The 20,957-nt window shown below is 36.6% G+C and overlaps 1 protein-coding gene across 1 annotated transcript in view; it reads right to left on the bottom strand.

Moving 5' to 3' along the window:
- Positions 1-216: 216 nt before the first annotated feature.
- The window catches only part of USP36 (ubiquitin specific peptidase 36), a 40,433-nt gene continuing 19,692 nt past the window's right edge, over positions 217-20,957 (bottom strand). The window contains exons 10-19 of the mRNA XM_044674471.1: positions 20,444-20,544; positions 19,253-19,394; positions 17,629-18,312; positions 16,681-16,811; positions 14,408-15,022; positions 13,721-13,971; positions 9,510-9,611; positions 5,762-5,877; positions 5,415-5,567; positions 217-835 (exon numbers count right to left, since the gene is read on the bottom strand). Coding sequence (XP_044530406.1) covers positions 5,436-5,567; positions 5,762-5,877; positions 9,510-9,611; positions 13,721-13,971; positions 14,408-15,022; positions 16,681-16,811; positions 17,629-18,312; positions 19,253-19,394; positions 20,444-20,544 — 2,274 coding nt within the window. The 3' untranslated portion in view covers positions 217-835; positions 5,415-5,435. The remainder of the gene's footprint in view (positions 836-5,414; positions 5,568-5,761; positions 5,878-9,509; positions 9,612-13,720; positions 13,972-14,407; positions 15,023-16,680; positions 16,812-17,628; positions 18,313-19,252; positions 19,395-20,443; positions 20,545-20,957) is intronic.

The raw sequence follows: 20,957 nt of genomic DNA, 5'->3' as shown, positions 1-20,957 counted from the left end.
CTGGAGAACAAGAAAAATTACATACTTAGAAGCAAAGAACAGATAATTCCAGCTCATTACAATCTCAGGCTGTAGAAAATCAGCTTTTTATACTCTATAAAGATATCAATAGCAGCAATTTTCATGGAAAAAGAGAAACATTAACTAAAGTCCCCATTCCAGAGGAGAAATGCTACAGTACTCCTGCTTACTGCAGCAAGATGGATAGAAAAAGCAAAGAAAAATCACTTAGGTTCAGAGAAATGCCAGCTCCATACCCCAAAAGAAAAGAAAGTGAGCAGAAGCATATTAAAATGCCAGCAGTGTTAGTGCAGATGATTTTTCACCATTGAGGTTACTAAATTTTAGGTTTGTCCTCCTTTAAGTTCCTGACTTTAGGACACATTGGGAGGAACTGCTAGTTTTCAATAAACTATCTAATCCTTCCCTCCACATTGCATTTTTTATATACCCCATACCTAGATCTCCTTTGGCTGGATATCTTTGCTGTGGAAGAATCTCTAATCACTCAGTAAACTAAACTCAATCCATACCTTGAGCCCACTAAACTGCTATCTCTCCAGTACCATCAGATTCTGGTTTTTCCTATAGTCCATTTTTGAAGTCACCAAGACTCTCAATCTTTAAAACTTTCCTTTTTGTAATATAATGGTCCATAAGACTCTATTTCAGGATGATCTGTAACAGTAGTGAAGGGAGACTTCTCCTGCCAAGATAGGTTCACAGTGTAAACACCCTTGAAGCAGCAGGGTTATTTAAGGTCCACAACATCTGTTCTTTAGATCCAACGACAAGCAGCTACAGCTCACAGAGTGATACTTTTTTCTCCTGGAAGCTGTGAAAGAAAGGATTAGTTGACAGTTGATAAATCAACAAGCATTTATTAAGCTCCTACAATTAGGCACTATGCTAGGTATAAAAAGACAAAAGTGAGATAGTCACGGAGTTTACAGTCTATACTGGGTGGATACAACATGTTCACTGAGAAGTGAATATTGCTGTCGATTTAAGATGTATAGAAAAATATATAGTGATCTGGAATAAGTGGAGGTGGAGAAATTAAGGGAAAGCATTGATATCAGAATTAGAAAGACTTCTTGAAGGGGTTCCAAAAGAGAAGTGTTCCAGGGATGGTACTCAATCTGAAAATTAGACATGAAAAGAGGGAACAGAATGCCATACAGAGGTTGTAGTAAGAAAACCTCTTTGGTTTGAGTGCAATTATTCTGGAAAGAGAATAAAGCTATATTGTGAAAAGCTTTAAAAGCCAAAGGAAAAGGTAAAATGGACAATTCTGATTACATAAAATTGAAGTTTTTGCACCAACAAAACCAATGTAGATAAAATTACAAGAGAAGAAATGGGGAGAAAATCTTTGCAATAAGATCCTATGATAAAACTCTTCTTTCTAAGGTATACACAGGGAACTGATTCAAATTTATAAAATTGATAAGTGGTCAAGAGATACAAATAGGCAGTTTTCAGAGGGGAAAAAAGCCAAATGACCAGAGCTGTCAAACATGCAGTCCAGGGTTGCAAGGTAAATATGTGGTTTTCTAAATCAAGATGTAGTCTGCAAGGGTCCTTATATATAGTTTAGAGTGGTTTCTGATTCTATTCAAGTTTTATGCCACTGCTCTAATTCATAAAAAAATAGAAAAATGCAAATTAAAACAACTCTAGGATTTCAACTCACATTCATCAGATGGCAAAGCTGACAAAAAAGGCAAATAACATACTGGAGGGGCTATGGGAAAATACACATATTAATGAATGGTTAGTAGAGCTGTGAAATGGTCCAGTAATTTTGGAAAGCAATTTGGCACTATATTCAAAAAGCTATTAAACCGTACATACCTTTTCACCTACTTAATAGACCTAGTTATCTACACCCCAAAGAGATTAAACAAAAAGGAAAAGGCTGGGGGCAGCTGGGTAGCTCAGTGGATTGAGAGCTAAGCCTAGAGACGGGAGGTCCTAGGTTCAAATCCGGCCTCAGACACTTCCCAGCTGTGTGACCCTGGGCAAGTCACTTGACCCCCATTGCCCACCCTTACCACTCTTCCACCAAGGAACCAATATACAGAAGTTAAGGGTTTAAAAAAAAAAAAAGGAAAAGGAAAAGGCTGTATATGTACAAAAATATTTATAATAGCTTTTTTTGAGATAGCAAAGAATCCAAAACTGATACAGTGCCTGTCAACTTGTAATGACTGAACATGCCATAATACAAGTATGTGAAGGAATTCAATTATCCTGTAAGAAATTATGAAGAGGTTGGTTTCAGAGAAACCTGAGAAGACTTATATAAACTGATGCAGGGTGAGGGTAAGTAAAACCAGAACAATATTTATAATAGCAATCTTATCAGCTTAATGACCAACCACAATTTCAGAAAACTTAAGAGGAAATATACTACCTACCTCTTGATAGAGTTAATGGATTCATAGTAAAGATTGTGACATATTTTATGTACATGGAAAATGCAGGAATTTGTTTTGTTTCATTATACATGTACATAACAGGGGTTCCATTTTCCTTGGGAGAGGAGGGGAATGTGGGATGTAGAAAATGTGGATCTGAAAACAAGTAAAACTGAATTTTTTAAAAAGCCAGAGGGAAGTTAAATTATTTTATCTCCATCTGAAGTTTTTGAAGAGCTTCTTGTTCAGGGGAAGTAACATGGTCAGATGTGCACTTCAGGCATACCAATTTGGTAGCTATTTGGATAAAGACTAGATGATGCAGGAAGCCCTGTTAGAATTTTACTCTAGCAGCTCTGGTCGATGATGGCTTGAATCAAGGTGACTGTAGATAGATCAGAAAAGAGATGAATTTGAGAGATGCTGAGGACAAGAAAAATTTAAAAAACTTAGCAAACAACTAGATAGTGGAAAGGGAGGATAAAACAGAGTAGGTGTGACTTGCCCCTTTTCAGGCCCATGGAATAGGCAAAGATGACAAAGGTAATTGTTAAAGGTGCTGAAGAACAGGAAATACTAGTGCCATGTAGGTAGTACATGTAAGGTCCACCATTTTGAAGTGCAATTTGGAACTATGGACCCAAAATAACTAAACTATGAATACCCTGTGACTCAATGATATCATAATGCAGATACTCCAAAGAGATCAAAGACAGAGGAAAAGAACTCATAAAGTTTTTTGTTTTTTTTTAAACTCTTACCTTCTGCCTCAAAACCAATACTGTGTACAGTTCTAAGGCAGAAGAGTTGTAGGGGCTAGGCAATGGGGGTAGTGGTGTTAAGTGACTTGACCACGGTCACACATCTAGGATGTGTCTGACCCCAGATTTGAACCCAGGACCTCCTGTTTCTAGGCCTGCCTCCTCAATCTTTATCGTATGTACAAAAATATTTAAGGCAGCACTTTCTGCTGTAGCAAAGAACTAAAAGCAAAGAGTATTCCACTATTTTAAAGTATGTCATTATGACAAAATATCAAATCACGAAAAATAAAAAATCAAGTAATTCTGAAAAACTTGGTAAAACATATATGAACTGATTCAGAAGGAAATATACAGAACCAAAAGACCAGTTTATATGATGGTCACAGCAATATAGGTCGGAGGCAGCTAGGTGGCTCAGTGAATGGACTGAGAGTCAAGCCTATAAGACTTAACACCGGGGCAGCTGGGTAGCTCAGTGGAGTGAGAGTCAGGCCTAGAGACAGGAGGTCCTAGGTTCAAACCCGGCCTCAGCCACTTCCCAGCTGTGTGACCCTGGGCAAGTCACTTGACCCCCATTGCCCACCCTTACCAATCTTCCACCTTGTACACCGAAGTACAAGGGTTTAAAAAAAAAAAATTTAAAAAAAGACTTAATACCCACTGCCTAGTTCTTACTACTCTTCTTCCTTGGAACCAATATGCAGTATTGATTCCAAGATGGAAACTAAGAATTTTTTTTTTTAATGTAGGTGAAAAATTTTTGGAATACTGGGACCAATCATGACTTCAGAAGACTAACTTCACCTCTAATAAATAGTGAAGCATTACACCAATCTCTTGGCAATGATGGCCCAGGGGTTCAGTATGAAACACATCTTCAGACATGGGCAGTGTGTTGATTTGTATACAATCCCTGACTGTATCACCAATTTGTCTGGCTAATTTATTAAAAGAAAGAACTTCTATGTATGTGGTTTGAGGAATATGACTTAGTGAGTAGTGATAGGGATACAAAAGAGAAAAAAGCATTAGATAAAACACTTAAGGATATACAGAACAAAAAATTCAACCATAAAACAGGTTAATATTGCTACTACCCTGTTTAATTTAACAAAGATTTTTTTAAAATAAACAACAAACTGTTCAACAGAAGTGAATAGTTTCATATATTGTTCTACAAATAGAGATCAACTGAAATGTTAATGTTTATAACAAGAAAAAAACAAGTCTGTAACGAGAAAAAAAATTTTTTTAGCATGACATTAACTTGACAGAAACAGTAAGCTGAGAATGGGTCCTACTTTGGACCTATGGAACATCCACGCAGAAATGTCTGGCAAGGAGTTAAGGTATATGGGACTGAAATTCAGGAGAGAAATGAAGGCTACATATGTAGATTTGGGAGTTATTTCAGAGATGATAACCTATAGAAAATGACGAGTTCTCTGAGAAAAAGGACTAGAATAGAGCCCTGAGATGGGACACACTTACATGGATGGGATATGAATGAATACCTTGCAATGTAAGTAAACATGTAAGTAAAAAAAGTCAGAATGATCAGCCCCAAGGAAGAGAACCATGACAGAATAACATCATGAAAACTTGGGAAGTATGAGCTACTTAAAGGGGAATGGTTAGTGTCAAATATTGCAGAGAAGTCAAGAAAGATAAAAATTGATAAAAAGACTTAATAGATTTAGCAATACAGGGATCATGAGCAACCTTGTAGAATGTAGTTTCAGTCATACAGATCGATAGTCTGAGAGGATACTCCAGAATAGGTTTTATAAGGATGGGAGATCTTGGAAAGTTTGAAATTGGCAGGGAAGGAGCCACTGGATTAGGAAAGATCAAGAATTAGGTAGAGATAGGAGAGGTCAGGTGCCAAAGAAAATGAGAAAAAAAAAAAAAAAGTCTCCCCTGGGACTAGATGTACTGAAGTGTTTTGAAGTATGGAACTGGGAAAGAGAAGGAGCTTAAGAAGATTGGCTAAATGCTTTCAATGAAGTATGAGAAGAGGTCCCATAGTCAGTAGCAGCACACATTAAAGCTATTTTACTCTGAAAGTAAATTTGGACATTTCACTTCTACTACCGTCTTTGCATCACACTCTACCAATAAATGGAACAAATACACATTTCAACAGGAATGAAATGCCATACAATCTTTTCTTCAAGTTACAAGTACTAACATTTTAAAACAATTTCCTAGAATATTTCAAACTAACCTTTCTTAGTAGCAGCAAGCTTCAGCGGCGGTAACTAAGGCTTGTAATCTTAGCTGGATGGGTCACAGACCAAAAGTTCCGCCTACTCTGAAGTTTCTGGAAGGCATTAAAGTTTCTCCTCTTCTCTCGCTTGAACTTCTTAGTTTTCTTTTCCTGAAAGAGAAAAACACGAAATCAAAACCTTCAAAAAACACTCACCAACTTCCATCATGCTCTTCCATTAAGTTAATTCAAATTCTCTCAACTTACAGGTCTTAACTTAGCCTTACTGTACTCACCCAAAACATTAAACATTTGTTTTTCTATAACACTACATCATCAGACCCACATTCCTATCCACATCTTACCTTCCCAAAGTCAAATTCTTTGTCCCAGTCATCAATCACTGTCTCATTCTGGGCCAGTCTACTATACTGAATGGCATCTTGACTGATGGCTGACATCTCACCATCCCATGTCAAAACTACAAAACAGAACAATTGTTAATACTTAGGTAGGCTTAGCTCACTCAGAAACCTAAGTTTCTAATTTACCAAGTGGTATAATGCACTTTTCATATCACTTGCTACTGTTAAAAAAGTGATTCTTGGGGGCAGCTGGATGGCTCAGTGGATTGAGTCAGACACAGAGATGGGAGGTCCTGGGTTCAAATCTGATCTCAGCTACTTCTTAGCTGTGTGACCCTGGGCAAGTCACTTAACCCCCATTGCCTAGCTCTTACCACTCCTCTGCCTTAGAACCAATAGCCAGTATTGATTCTAAGATGGAAGGTAAGGGTTTAAAAAAAAAAGTGATTCTTTCAGCATTAATTGCTTCATCTAATTCTTTTGGAAAAGTCCTTTAGAGTAATAACAGCAATAGAATCTGGCAGAAGAGTTGACAGAAGTCAGATTCTGCTTCTACCTTGTTTTCCTGATTATTGTTTTCACACCTTTTTTGCTGGGTGGATGGGAGGTGTGATACTGAATAGAGAAGCTCTTTTACACAGTTACCTGGGGAAAGAACCAAATGTTGACTTTGGAATGTTTTTTGAAACATGCTAGAGTAGCACAAAAGAAAGTTTTCAGGATAGAAGAAATTAGGCTCCTGCAGTTTGGTGAAACAGAAAAGTAATGCCTTAGGCCAGAGCTCTAGCAGGTTGTACATCTGATGCCCCAGCTGGCTAAATTGTCTGAGATAAATAATGCTGCTATGAAAGCTTCTGCTGTATCAAGGTCAAGTATTTATTACTGTTCCTTTTTTTCCCCCCACTCCCTTTCTTGGAGACCTTTTTAAAAGAGGATGAGTCTCTGGGTACTGTTAATTAATAATAATGGCAGGACATTTATTATGATCCTGCATTGATCTTGATCTCTTACACTGATATTCTAAAACCAAATTGGTATTAAGGATTACTGATATAGAGGTGTTAATTAGTACTCACCACCCCCTCAAAAAAAACCAAACTATATAAGCAGTGCTATAGTTGAGTACTGAACTGGTCCCAGGCAAAATTAATGTCATTTAGCCTCTCAATGTTTTAGGCAATTTTCTAAGATTTTTAAGCTATAGAAAAGGTGCTGATCTGAACAGGCAGAATTTCTTCATCTGGGAGTTCCCTATACCAATGAAACCATAGGTCCAGTCACTATCCTTATTCACAGGTAAATTATATTGGAGTTGTAGAATTAGATAAATAATTCTATAAATAGAAGTAACGGTCCTTTTATAGCCCCAAACACTAGTGCAGATATGCAGGAAAGGAATGGAGAACTGGAAGTGAGAGAGATATAGAACAGTTAGTCAGCCAATAAACATTATAAACATCTACACTATGTTAGGTACTGTACTAAGTGTCAAGGATAGGAAAAAAAAAAGCAAAGACAAAACTAACCAAAACTTTTCAAGAGGTTCAATCTGATACACACACACACACACACACACACACACACACACACACACACCCCAACAAGATACATGCAGGAAAAATTGAAGATAATCAACATAGGGATGGCACTAGCATTAAGGTAGACCAGGAAAAGCCTTCTTATAGAAGGAAGAATCTAAGCTGAGATTTGAAAGAAAGTAGAGAAGGCAAGAAGTAGAAAGGTTGTAGAGCATTACAAGCATAGGGGATAGTCAGTGAAAAGGTATAGGAGATGGAAGACTGAATTCAAGGAATAATAAAAAGGCCACTGTTTTTTAATTATGGGATATGTGGAGGGGGAAATATATCATTCAATGGGCCTTGAAATGTAGGAAAAAGCCAAGTTTTGAAGAACTTTAAATACCACAAAAGACTTTATCCCTGATCCTGGAGGTAATAGGGAGCCACTAGAATTTATTTTATTTTTTTAAAAACTGTTACCTTCTTAAAATCAATACTGAACATTGGTTCCAAAGCAGAAGAATGGTAGGAGCTAGACAACTGGAGTGAATGACTTGCTCAAGGTCACATAGGTAGGAAATGTCTGAGGCTACATTTGAACCCAGGACTTCCCAATTCCAAGCAGGGTGCTGACCATCAGTCCTGCACTTAGTGGAAGAATGAAAAATAAACTGAAGTCAGGCATTGTGCTAATACCTGAAAATACAAAGCAAAAACACCAGTCTCTGCTCTCGAGGAGCTCAAATCTAATAGGGAAAGACAACATATAATCAATCTCAATCTCAATCTCAATCTCCCCCCCCCCAACCCCCATCTCTTTCTGTGTGTGTGTGTGTGTGTGTGTCTCCTCCCCCCCCCCCCATATATAAAATGGGGATAGTCACAGAGAAAGGAATTAGACTTATGGAATGAGACTTGGAAAGCCAAAGGATGGAGATGAACTGGAGAATTCTAAGAATGGATTTTTCTTTCACCCCTTCCCTCTGCCTCAGGCAACCAATTAGGGAAAATAGGTAATAATAGCTTTAGCCCCTATCCCAGAAGCAATGATTAAATGAAAAGAACTTTCTGATTTGCTTTAGTTAAATTTAACCTTGCAAGGTCTGTATACCTAGTTTTGTACCTCTTATCTTTGCCTTCTTGGTAAGGAGTACCTGCATAGGCTATGTATTACGCTATCCCTCCTATCCCTTCTCCAGAATGTCCCACATATAGAATCTTCCAAACTAGAAACATTCTGTTTCTTGTTATCTTTCTACATGTGAATATAGAGGTTATAAACCAATCTGATTCACTTAAAGAGAATTCAATCCTTTCAGGATTTAGATCTTGCAAAAGTTTGGTGTAAAGAAGTGGTAAACTGTGAGCAGGCTCTCTTTCTTTTGCCATGGATGGAATAGGGGAGAGAGTTCTGGGTTTACAGTCGGGAAGCCCTGAGTTCAAATCCTGCTTAGACACTTATTAGCTATATAACTCTGGGCAAGTCATTTAACCATTATCTGCCTGATTTCTCAACTGTAAAATAGGAATGAGTTATCTCAGAGTTGTTGTGAGGATCAAAAGATATCTGTAAAACACTTAACACACTGTCTGACACATAGTAAGTACTTATTAAATATCTGTTTTCTCACTTCCCCAAGATTCCCTGGCAAAATACTCACTTGTATCCCATCTTCCTCCTTTCTTATTCTACCTCGTCCTGGTGACTGCATTCATTTCTCCACTAGGGAACTCCCTAAAATCTTTTTCTTTTCATCCCTATCCCTGCTGGTGTTCCCTTTGGTGACTTTAGTAACTCATGCCATATTAAATAAAAGGCATATTGCTTGAAAAAAAGTCAATTTTCCTCAAGAGGCAAAAAAAGGGTAAAAGATCATTTGCTTAAGTATTCCATATACTTAAATTTACCTTTAGAAAAATAAAAATCCAACAAGTAAAGCACTCTTTGAACACTAAAAAAAAATCAATTTTTAAATTATATAGTTACACTTATAACTCGGTCTTATTCTTCAGTGAAAAACAGTATAAGATATTTGCTGCTACTAAGGATGACAATTTAACATACTTTTAATTTTTATAACTAAGTTTTCTCTAATTACATAACATTTCACAGTAGTATTCTAGGACTCCTTCACCCATTTTTACATCTATATATCAAGTACTTTTGAGAATTTGGGTTATCTTAGCCAAAGGAACAAAAAAATCAACTTAACCTCCAAAGGTAGTACCTTTTTTCCCATAAGCTTTATCAGATGAATACTTCAGCAATTCCTGGACTACATTAGATTCTTTCTCTCTATTCCAGAGCTGAAGAGGAGCCTGTTTCTTCTCTGCAAACAGAATAACAGTTACATTTACAGATATCTTCAATTTAATTAAACCATTAAGGGCATGGTTGATATCATTTTAAAAATACATTTCACTGACATATTTTGCCTTGACATCACAATCATTGATGGAAAAATATCCCTTCTACCCATAATGGAATCCTCTCTTGTAACAAACACAGTTAAGTAAAAACATTCAATAAGATAAGATAATGTATGCAAAATTCTGTCTTTAATAATCCTTCTCTCCTTTCTGCTCTGAGGATTAAGGTATGTCAGTTACCCAGGACTACCACTGGCTTTTTAGTTCCATAGTTCGGCTTTCCCTTAGTGATCTTTTTATTTACACTGTTGTTATTAACTGTATATATTGTTCTTTTGCTTCTGCTTCTTTTTCATTGACTCAGTTGATAAAAATTTTCCCATGTTCCTCCAAATTCCTTATCTGGGAGGCTGGCATTTCAAAATGAATAGAACATACTATGTAATAGATGCAAATATGTGGCTCAGTGGATTGAGAGCCAGGTCTTATGATGAGAGGCCTGGTTTCAAATCCAATCTTAGACATTTCCTAGCTGCGTCATCTTGTGCAAGTCACTTAACCTCCAATGCCTAGCCCATACCATATAGTATTGATTCTAAGATGGAAGATAAAGGTTAAAAAAAAAAAGAATAGAGCATTAGCCTTTGGAGTTAAGAAAATCTATATTCGAATTCTACCTCAAGATACTTACTAGCTATATGACAAGTCACTAGCTATATGACAAATCACTGAATCTGTTTCTTCATCTGTAAAATGGGAATAACAAGGTTGTCATAAGGATCGAGTGTGTAAAGAACTTTTGAAATATTAAAATGCTATGTAAACATGAAATATCCTCCATTTTTTAATTGCATAATTCTACTGAATTACATTCCCATAGCAAAGTTTTTTTCAGCCAGTCCCTCAAAACTGAGTACTCAGTTCATTACATCTTTTTACTTTTGAGAGAACAACATTTTAAAACAAAGATGATACTGATTCTTCCAGTCCTGGGCAAAAATGATGAGGAAAACTAACTGCTTAAAGCAGAACCAGGAGAACAGTTTTCTGATGACCACAACAGTGGAAACAGAAAAAAACCACTGGGGAGCTCAGAATTTTGGTCAATTTGGTCACTAGACCATGTATATATGACTTCAGAGAATAAGTAGTGAAGCATGCTTCAAGTAGTGCGAGAATGAGGCACTGAGTGGCAGATATGGTCCATGTAAATGATTTGTTTTGCTTAACTATACTTATTGTAACAAGGGAATGAAGAGGGGAAGGGGTTGTCAAAGGGAAATAACAATAAAAAAAGAACTTGTATTGATAAAAAAATTTAAGAAGAAAACATAAAAAAAGAAGGCTAACAGGCCTTTATCTGAAATTCATTCTTGAGACAGAAAGTAAGTCATTCCATGGTTACATGATCCACATAGCTGATGTGAAAATAAACAGAATAAGCATCAAATCTTAACATATACCTTCAAAACAGTCAGAGAATATAAGGGATATATTTCTCAAAAAGGTTATGCTTACAGAGTCTGGAATTAAAAGTTAAAAAAAAAAATCCAAATTTTCCAAACTGTTAACAACCATAAGAAAAATGAAACAAATCACTAATAAAATAAATGCAAATCAAAATAATCCTGAGGTTTTCCCTTGAACCTAGCAAGTTGGCAAAGATGAGAAAAGATGGAATAGTCAAAACTGGTGGTTAAGGCCGACAGAGCTCTGAACTGATCCACCCATTCTGGAAAGCAATATGGAATTACAAAAATAAAGGCACTAAAATGTCCTTATCCTTTAACACAGAGAAGTTAGGCCTATATAGAGAGGTTATTAACAAAAAAGATAATATCCAAAAATATCAATATATTTAGACTAGTATTTTTTTGTGGTAGTAAAAAAAAAAAAAAAAAAAGAAACAAAGTAGATGCCCATTGACTGGGGAATAGTTAAATAAAATGTGGTACAAAAATGTAATGGATAGGGGCAGCTGGGTAGCTCAGTGGATTGAGAGCCAGGCCTAGAGATGGGAGGTCCTAGGTTCAAATCCGGCCTCAGACACTTCCCAGCTGTGTGACCCTGGGCAAGTCAACATCCATTGCCTACCCTTTCCACTCTTCCACCTATAAGTCAATACACAGAAGTTAAGGGTTTAAAATTAAAAAAAAAAAAAAAAAATGCAATGGATAGGAAGCTAGGGAGCACAATGGATAGCTTACTAGACTTGGAATCAGGAAGACACATCATCATGAGTTCAAAACCAACCTCGGATATTAGCTGTGTGACCCCGGATCTGCCTTGGAACCAATACACAGGATTGATTTTAAGATGGAAATTAAGAGTTTTAAAAAAATGTAACGGACTCACTGTACTATTTGGAAAGATACAAATTGATGTAAAGTAATAAAAGCCAAGAAATAATATATATAAATGAATATAACAATGTAAATGAATAAACAGCCATAAAACAATCAAAATTAAATGTTGTGAAATTATAAAAAAGATTGGCTTCACAGAAGAAATATGAGAATTTTCCCCAACTTCTTTGCAGAAGTTCTAATCTATTGGTGTATATACTGTCAGATTTTCTTTGGGATGGTGATTGGTTCTGAGGGAGGAGGAAAGAAAAAGGGGGAAGGGATTTAGATGATGAAAAATTTATTTTACTGACAATATTATAGTATCACCAATTCTCATCAAGGATACTAAAATTTAAGATAAACTATACAATTTAATTAATTGCAACATATTCAGGGAATGTTATCTTAACATTTAGATAACAATTAGCAATATCAAACATGTGGTCCCAGAATACTCCATAATATGGCTTGAATCAGATTAAAATGTAATTACTATGTTTTTAATGTGTTATATATCATATATACACACACAGAGATGTGCATGGTTTTTTAATATTAATATTTGGCCCACAAGGATCCTTATGTATAGTTTAGCTGCCTGTTTCTTTTTTGACACTGTATATCTTGAACCCTTGAACTACATTACCCAGAATCCTTTCCTTTTCGTCCCCAAGTTGCATGCTTACATTGTATTTATGTGTAACTCCACCTCTCGCTCTCTCTTCCTTCCCTCCCTCCCTCCCCCCCCATATCCGGCTGGGCAAGTTCTTTTTTTTTCCCTTTGCTTCAAGTTAGTATTAATAAACTTTATAAATATAACATGGAGTATTTGCATATTAATTTTAATTCTCACAACACTATACTATATGAAATGTAGAAGGAATGTCAGAGTAATAAAAATCTTGTACTGCCTAGCTAATATGAAGAGTTTGTTTTGCATGGCAAAGACATTATAATAGTAGAGATGAGGTGATTAAGATTTGATAACAGTAACTATTAAAATACCTAATCCCTTAACTGTGACATTCTACTTACCAAACATCTTCTGATATTGATTTCTCCAAACAGATTGAGAAAAGAATTAACTGATCAGTTGGCATGATTATTTTTGGAATCTTGGCAATTATATTTCTAAGTGCAAATTAATAAAATGGCACAATGTTGGTGCCGTATTATCAATTTGGTTAGTATGAATCAGTCCTCCAGATTCTGATCATCTCTAGGTGAACTGACTATATTTTATATTTGAGGTGTCCTGAGGCCCTACTGGAATGCTAGATAGTCTCTTATCAACTTTTAAACCTCGGATAATCTGAAAATAGTAAATCTATCATGACTGCTACTCAATCTACATTTCCAGTAGTGAAGCATGCATGACAGGTTAATATGTTGGGAGGGAGAATGAACTATTTATTATTAACTATATATACTATTTTGTATGATTCACTTCTGAGCCTCAGTATCCTCCTCTTGAATAAAATGTGGAATTCTCTAAAATACCTTGTCTCCCTGTTTCTTATCTCATGTACAAGTGTAATTTGGATAAATAAGCTAGAAAGCCACAAATCACAGTAAAACAGAAGTTTCAGGATTCAAATAACAGTTTCTCTGGAAATCAGAATGTCTGAAAACTAGAAATGAAAGACAAAGTAGAACAAGAAATGGGTCATAAAAGACATTATTCTTTCAAACTCCCCACCTCCTAATCACCCCTATCTCACCCAAAAACATATATGGAGCAATATTTCCAGGATGCTGGCCATTCATATCTTGAGACTGATTGCTGTCCTTGCAAAGAGTGTTTTCTTTAGGGATGATCTTGGAGTCATTTTGGCAGTCCTTTCTCTGGTGTTTTTGGTGCTCGTTTTCTTCTCCTTCCTGTTCTGAACCTTGTTTTCTTTTCTTTTTTTTCTTTTTTCTTGGGGACTCTGTAATGGACTCTGGTTCTTCCTTGTCCCAAATAGAGCAACTGCTGTAGAATTATGGGAAATAATTGAGTCTTATTCAAAACAAAGAATGAAAAGAAACCTCAGTTCAAATAAAAAGACAAAATGTAGTTTTCTTTCAGTCCCCACAAATTATCACCCAAATTCTTATAGTCTACTAGGGACCTTAAGGAAAGACAAAAAATAAATCAAGTATGCTACCTAAATAAGCTCAAACTATTTAACACTCAATTAAAATAAGTAATAAATGTATGGAGAGAGTTGCCATCAATTACATTATCACAGGCCAGATTGAGACACCAGAAGAGGATGTATTAAATCCAATTAACCCAACCACAGCTTAAAGCTATGTGAGGAATATTCTACTCCCACTTTCCATAAAGAACAGTATCATACCTAGAATATAAGTTTAAATCTGATAAAAGAAGTACTGTCTGATGACTTTTTACCCCCTTCCCTTACCTGTCCAAAGATGATTTCTGATAGTGACAATGCTCTTCATTACATTCCTCCATTCTCTTTCTATTTTTCTCCTTCTTCTTGCTAAGGTAGTAGGCATCAGTCACATCTCCTTTGTGACTGTCATTCGTCTCTTGGTTTTTGCTTTCTTCCTCCAGCCCATCAACAGCCACATCTAAACATAACTTTGTTCCTACCTCACTATTCCAACTCTGTGTTTGTTCTTCCTGAATAAGAGATGCAGCAACTTCTGTCCAGGATCTATGCCCTTCTTCTATACGCTTCCTCTTTTTCTTTTTCTTTACATGAGAAAGGTCAGCTGCCTCCCCATTTCTTTGTGAGATTTCTTCTTCCAAACTTCTGATTGGCTTGTCTTCTATATGCTTTTTCCTTCTCTTTTTGGAGAAGCTGTGAGGGGCATTGCTGGCCCCCTGCTGTTGGTATGAAGGGGACACAAAGTCCCCATTTACCTGAGGCAGGAGATTGGAAGCAAAGGAGCAGCTATGTGGTTCAGTCATTCCTGAAGGCCTGAAGCTGGAGGGAAGTGGTGAAGCTTTGACTGAGTAGGAGTTGAAGGCAGACTTCAAAGGATTTGATGATTTGAGAGGTGAAATAGCCCTAATGACAGAAAGGTAGGCATACATAGAAAAAATTAGTTCCAAAAGACGGAAGATGAGATCATTTTTCCTGAAATTCAATTTCAAATGACTTAGCTGTGAATCTTAAACATTGTTTTCCACTTTAAGTATCTTAAAGCAGAGTGCTTTGAGATGAATAAATTAAAGGAAACAAAACATGTCAACATGGCACCTGGGATAAATTTGTTTTTATAAAATCAAATTTAACATCAACTATTATTTTTCCTTACACAGTTTGCCTTCAAAAAGCTCAAAAGTACTTCTGAAAATTCTGAAATGTTTTTAAAATTAAATGCTACCAGAATCTGAAAGTTAATAGAGAACATCCTTAATCAGGAAATCTTGGAAACAATTGAGTGCCTAAATACTCCATTTCCCAGCCCCCAAAAGTATCAAGTAAAGAAACTGTATAAGAAATCCAAGTAAAAGATCCACGAATCTACTATTATCATTCTTTACTGAAAACGGAAATGTCAATACAAAACAGAATTATATAGACATGATAAAATTGCCAAAAGAAACCAAATTAAAAAAACAACATAAAAGTTTCTAGTCATATTTCTAAAGAATTTTCCTTTCATGGAAACTAAACTGGGAAGAAAAAGTTTAAAGTAAATACCCACTCAACATCCCAAATCTCATCCAAATGAATAAAGCAGTAAGCACTAGGTCTTAGTCAGAGTATTAATGTTACTATGCACTTAAAGCACTGAAACAGAGAGAAAAGAAAGGAAACAACAATGTTTAACAGAAATGTTTGTTGAATTAGATACCCAAACCTTATCCTTTCTTTCTCCCTAAGTCAAAAAAGGTCAAATATTTCCAGAGGTCTCTATTCAATCTTCAGGGACTCTTCTCTTCCTTTATCTTTATTGATCCTTTAAATTATAATTCTAGGGTTTGCTGTTTTTTCCTCTCCTTAATGTATAAACATCCTAAGTCCTACACTTAATAAAAAGAACTAATGAAACAGAAAATACAAAAGAAGTAGAATAATATCAGAATTCACAGCATCAAATGGAAAAAGCAAATTGCATAGAGCTCAAACTCCCAGGTTTTCTGGTTTGGGCTGACATCCATAAATCAACATACCTTTCCAATTAGTGATGAATGGACAGCACCACATTTCAATATTTTTCTTGATATGCTCTGGAGCTACATTGTTTAGCTAGGAAGGGTGGAAACAGTTTTTTTAAATGAGGGCCTCATTCTTACTGCTATCTTTAGTTTTTTACATCACCTTTATTCCCGATCTTCTCTTCCTTTTTCAAGGTATAACAAGATTACTCGGGGAAGTCTTAGTATATAGTACATAAAACATATATTTATGTCTAACATTATATCTGCATATGGAACACAATCTCAGAAAAATAAGAATGATGAAAACAAGCTACTGGAAACAGTTTTCTTTTACCAAGAAAGGATCCTCTCTCAAATTTCTAATAAGTAAAAAGAAGAAACAATGAGAACTATGTATTACTGTCACTTTTACCATCCCTTGTTTGGTCATCAATTATTTACACTTCAATATCTAATAATACAATTTCCTTCATGGGACCAAGTTTGGTTGCTTCCTTTTTGTCCCAGATTAGAACAGATGAGAATCCTTTTGATTAGAGTTCTATGGGTACAACTCACCTGATTTTACTGGCAGGCCAAGAAGAAGAGAAGACAGGGTGGGTGATTTTCGTGGGGTAGGTGTGGTCAGCAAATGGTGAATGGGGAGGTGAATGGAAGTCATTGGCGGTCGCCCTCCGTAGGGTGCTGGCCTGTAGTTATCGACATAAATAAAAACTTGGTGGTCTAAAAAAGGTTTCCGTGAGTGAAGAGGAAAAAATAAAAATAAAAATGAGGGGAAAAAAGAGCCCAGAAAGAGGGAAGGTCGGTATGGGCAGGGAAAGAAAACAAAAAACAAACAGAGAAGGTAAGGGGTGAGAAATGATAGAAGAAGAATCAGAAGTGTTTTTGGTTAGAAACAAAAAGGAAAAAAAGAAGGAAATTTCAACAGAAATCTTAGCATAACATTTACTATCTTCTTGTTACTTCCTCATGCTCCATGAAGGAGATGGCTGCCATTTTCCATGCTGATGGTTCCCCGCCAAACTCCACCACACCCAGGCCTCCTGTGGATTCAGAGGCAAGGAGATCTATCTGAGCAAAAGACCCCAACTTATTTCTACAGATGTTCACCCTAAGTTCTGAGAGTAGGAAATCGGGATTTAGCTTATGCATCCATCTATCATCCAATAAACAATGAACTAGAGCTTTAGACAACTCTTTCTTTTCATTTTCCTAGAATCCTCAAGATGAATTTTGCCTCCATTAATAAGTATTAATGAGTTAAGTACAAGAAAGCCCAAGGCTTTCTTAAAATCTCTGATCTCTACCTTTCCCATCCCCTGCTACCACTATCATAACCCAAGAGGATGCCATAAATAAGTTTAATTTTTTTAAATTGAGGTCCTAATCCTTATAGTTTCTCTTCTTATACTCAATCATTCTATAATTCTAAAATTGGAATGCAAATCAAACCTGCCTCTCTAGCCCCATGGATCACATGCAGGGGATGAGACCTCACATACCCACCTTCTTGGAAGAAAGGGCCAGTTTTTTGGCTGGTGGGGGGGACATGATGCTTGTAGGCTCAGTGGTAGTATTGGTCAGGACAGGGGACTTTAACTTCACCATCTTAGAATCCTCTCCACCAGGTGGCTCTTTGGTACGCTCACCAGCAGAATAGTCTGTTTCCTGAGAAGTATAGAAACAGCCAACTCCACTCTTCGGGGTCTCGGGCCCCCTGGCTGTCTCACTACTGGAAGAGTATTCAGGGCTGGAGCTGATGGAATCCTTCCTCTTGGGATCTGAACACTCACCATTACTCTTTGGCCCATGGTCATTGACAGTCACTTCAGGCAGGAGCTTAGGTGAGGTAGCTAATATAGCATTCTTGCTCTCCCATGAGCTTTGCCTACGGCTCTCAAGTTTAGTGTTGCTTAAGCTGCTGATGCCATTTAACCCCTGAGACACTTTTAGTGAGGGAGAAAGGTGTTGTAGGGAGAGAGGCTTCTTAACCTTTTTTCCCAATTTATCCAGTATGATGGGTCCATGGATAGGCTTTGCACAAAGTTTTGGGGACAGGGACCCCAAGGGCAGCTTTAGTTGAACACTTCCATTCTGTGATTTAGGGCCTACCGCAAAGCTATTTCTGGAAACTGGGACACCATTCTCTTCTGATGTTTGCAATTTTTTCACTGATACTAAGTCCAGTTTCTAAAGGAAGTCCAAAAGGAAAGTACAGTATAAGGATTTTGAGGTAAACAAAAGGATAAACTGCTAGACAAAACTAACTCTCAACTACAAAGCAAATTTTGATTATAGAAAAACCTAAAGCAGTGATTCCCAAAGTGGGCGCTACCACCCCCTGGTGGGTGCTGCAGCGATCCAGAAGAGCAGTGATGGCCACAGATGCATTTATCTTTCCGATTAATTGCTATTAAAATTTTTAAAAAATTAATTTCCAGGGGGAAAAGTAATATTTTTTCTGGAAAGGGGGTGGTAGGCCAAAAAAATTTGGGAACCACTGGCTTAAAGGAAAAAATATTTCCATACACAACTAAATACAGTAAAGAAGATTGATTCCATTCATTTTACTACCATTATACCTTCTAAGGAGATGGTCTGATACATTTTCCAAACTTATGTTTGGCAGATCTTCTCTAGAGACAGAAGAAATAAAGCCTACCATGTAGTTTTGTTTTTTTAAACCCTTACCTTCCATGTCTTGGAGTTGCAGAAGAGTGGTAAGGGCTAGGCAATTGGGGGGGGGGGGGGAGGTGTTAAGTGACTTGCGCAGGGTCACACAGCTAGGAAGTGTCTGAGGCCAGATTTGAACCTAGGACCTCCCATCTCTAGGCCTGGCTCTCAATCCACTGAACCAGCCAGCTGCCCCCTACCATGCAGTTTTTAATTAAGCCTCCTTACTCAACTTCTGCTTCCATCCAATGCAAGAAGGGAGTAAAATCACACAAATTGCTTGAAAGTGATTTCAATCTCTGCTAAGCTACCAACAGCACAGAAATGGTCTAGTGAGAATCACCTGTACTAGGTTTCTTTTTCCCTAATGATAATGATTTGACAGCTGCATAAGCACTGCTATAGACTACTCTTGTTCCTGGCAAGGAGAGGTTTTGATCCTCTAAAAATTACTTACCTTGCCAATTAATGGTGAGGGGTCAACACCATTACTAATATTTTTCTTGATGTGTTCTGGAACTATATTGTTTGTTCGAGCAGGAAGGGCAGAGGCAGTTTTTGCAATGGGGCCCTCAGGACTCTTCTTAGAGCCTGGAATTCTGGGAAGAGAAGGAAGTCAGTCAGTAACAAAAGACAACAAAATGAGACAACTAAGCAAAAACTAAGCAAAATAACCATGGCAAAATCACAGAACGGAAGTATTCTACTAAAGCTGCCCCTGGGGTTCCTGTCCCCAAAATATATGGCCAGAGCAAAGGGGACCTTAAGGTTGCTAAATGCCCCTTATAGAGAGAATCACCAGATAAATCTTACCTTCCCCTATAAAACAATATGACTTTGTACAGATTCAAACATCTAAGTCAAAGTCAGCACAAAGCATACCAAACCTTAGTTAAAGGCTCTTTTCCAAGTGATAACTTCCTGATTGGTTGAGTTTCAAGACAGTTAATCCAATTCTCAAAAGCCTCATTTTAATTCAGTAGCAAATGATTGACTGCTGAGCCATGAACAAAGTATCATTTTAAGAAAACCTATAATGATAGCTATTTCTGCTGCATTCTAAATTTTGATACCAAAGATTTCAATTCACTATCATTTTGTTAACCATGTCCTTTTCTGGGAAAGTACAAGAAAGATGGCTACTATCTTCTATTTTCAAATAACAATTTGAGTATCGAATAAAAACCTTAAAGACATGGAAGTACAAAGGAAGCTGGGTAATTTCAGAATTCAAAGCCTTAAATGCCATAGGGCAGATTTTCTCACATATTCCCTAGATGATGTTTAGGTTTTAGTTTAGCAACAAGTTAGCTTATTTTTAAAAGGGTCAATTCTGGCATAGCTTTGCCCTCAGTAGATATTCCTAGAATATAGAGAAGTTCTATGGTGAATACATTTGGAAATGTCCCTTAAAGTTCTAGGCCAAACTAAAACTAACAACCAACTAAGTTGGCATCCTGGACGCTCTCCACATTAGGAATCTTTGCCAGAACTTCCAAAGCCAATTTGAAATTACATGAGTTTTTGGAGATTACAAATGAAATTGTCAAAGTATCTGTCCCCCCTGGGATTTCCAATTAATTTCTATCGAAAGGACCTAAAAGGAAACCTAAAGGAAAGACCTAAAGAGAGGCATCAAAGGACTCACCTGAGATAGAACAGAACATAAGCTTGCTGATTCAGGACCACTTTGATATTACTTGAATGGACCAAAGAATCGTTCATCTGATACCACTGCCCATTGCTAGCCTAAAATCATGAATAAAAATGTTGATAAAGATGTTACGGCTCCCTTCTCTATTTTGATTATTAATTTTTTAAAATTAAAAACCACAATATGTAGTTTCTAATACAATGCCCTATATAACTAAGAACACAGGAAACACTGGGTTTGATAATAATTTCTAATTCTTTCATATCTCATCATTCCTCAGCTTCTTTTTCCCAAAAGAGATATGAAAGGCTGATCTCCATATTTCCTATCGCATGCAAATATATTCCCTTAGCTAATATTCTTCTGAATATTTATCAGGCAAAGCCTTTTATAACCCAAGCAATTAGTTTCCAATTTTTTCTCTACATTGTTTGATAATACTAGAGATTCTAATAGGTTTTTTTTTTTCCTGAAAAGGTTTATTTTTTAAATTTTTTTGTTTTTTTTT

The sequence above is a fragment of the Gracilinanus agilis genome, chromosome 4 (genome assembly GCF_016433145.1).
Source record: "Gracilinanus agilis isolate LMUSP501 chromosome 4, AgileGrace, whole genome shotgun sequence".
NCBI classification, from domain to species: Eukaryota; Metazoa; Chordata; class Mammalia; order Didelphimorphia; family Didelphidae; genus Gracilinanus; species Gracilinanus agilis.
This window is presented reverse-complemented; position numbering and strand designations above follow the sequence as displayed.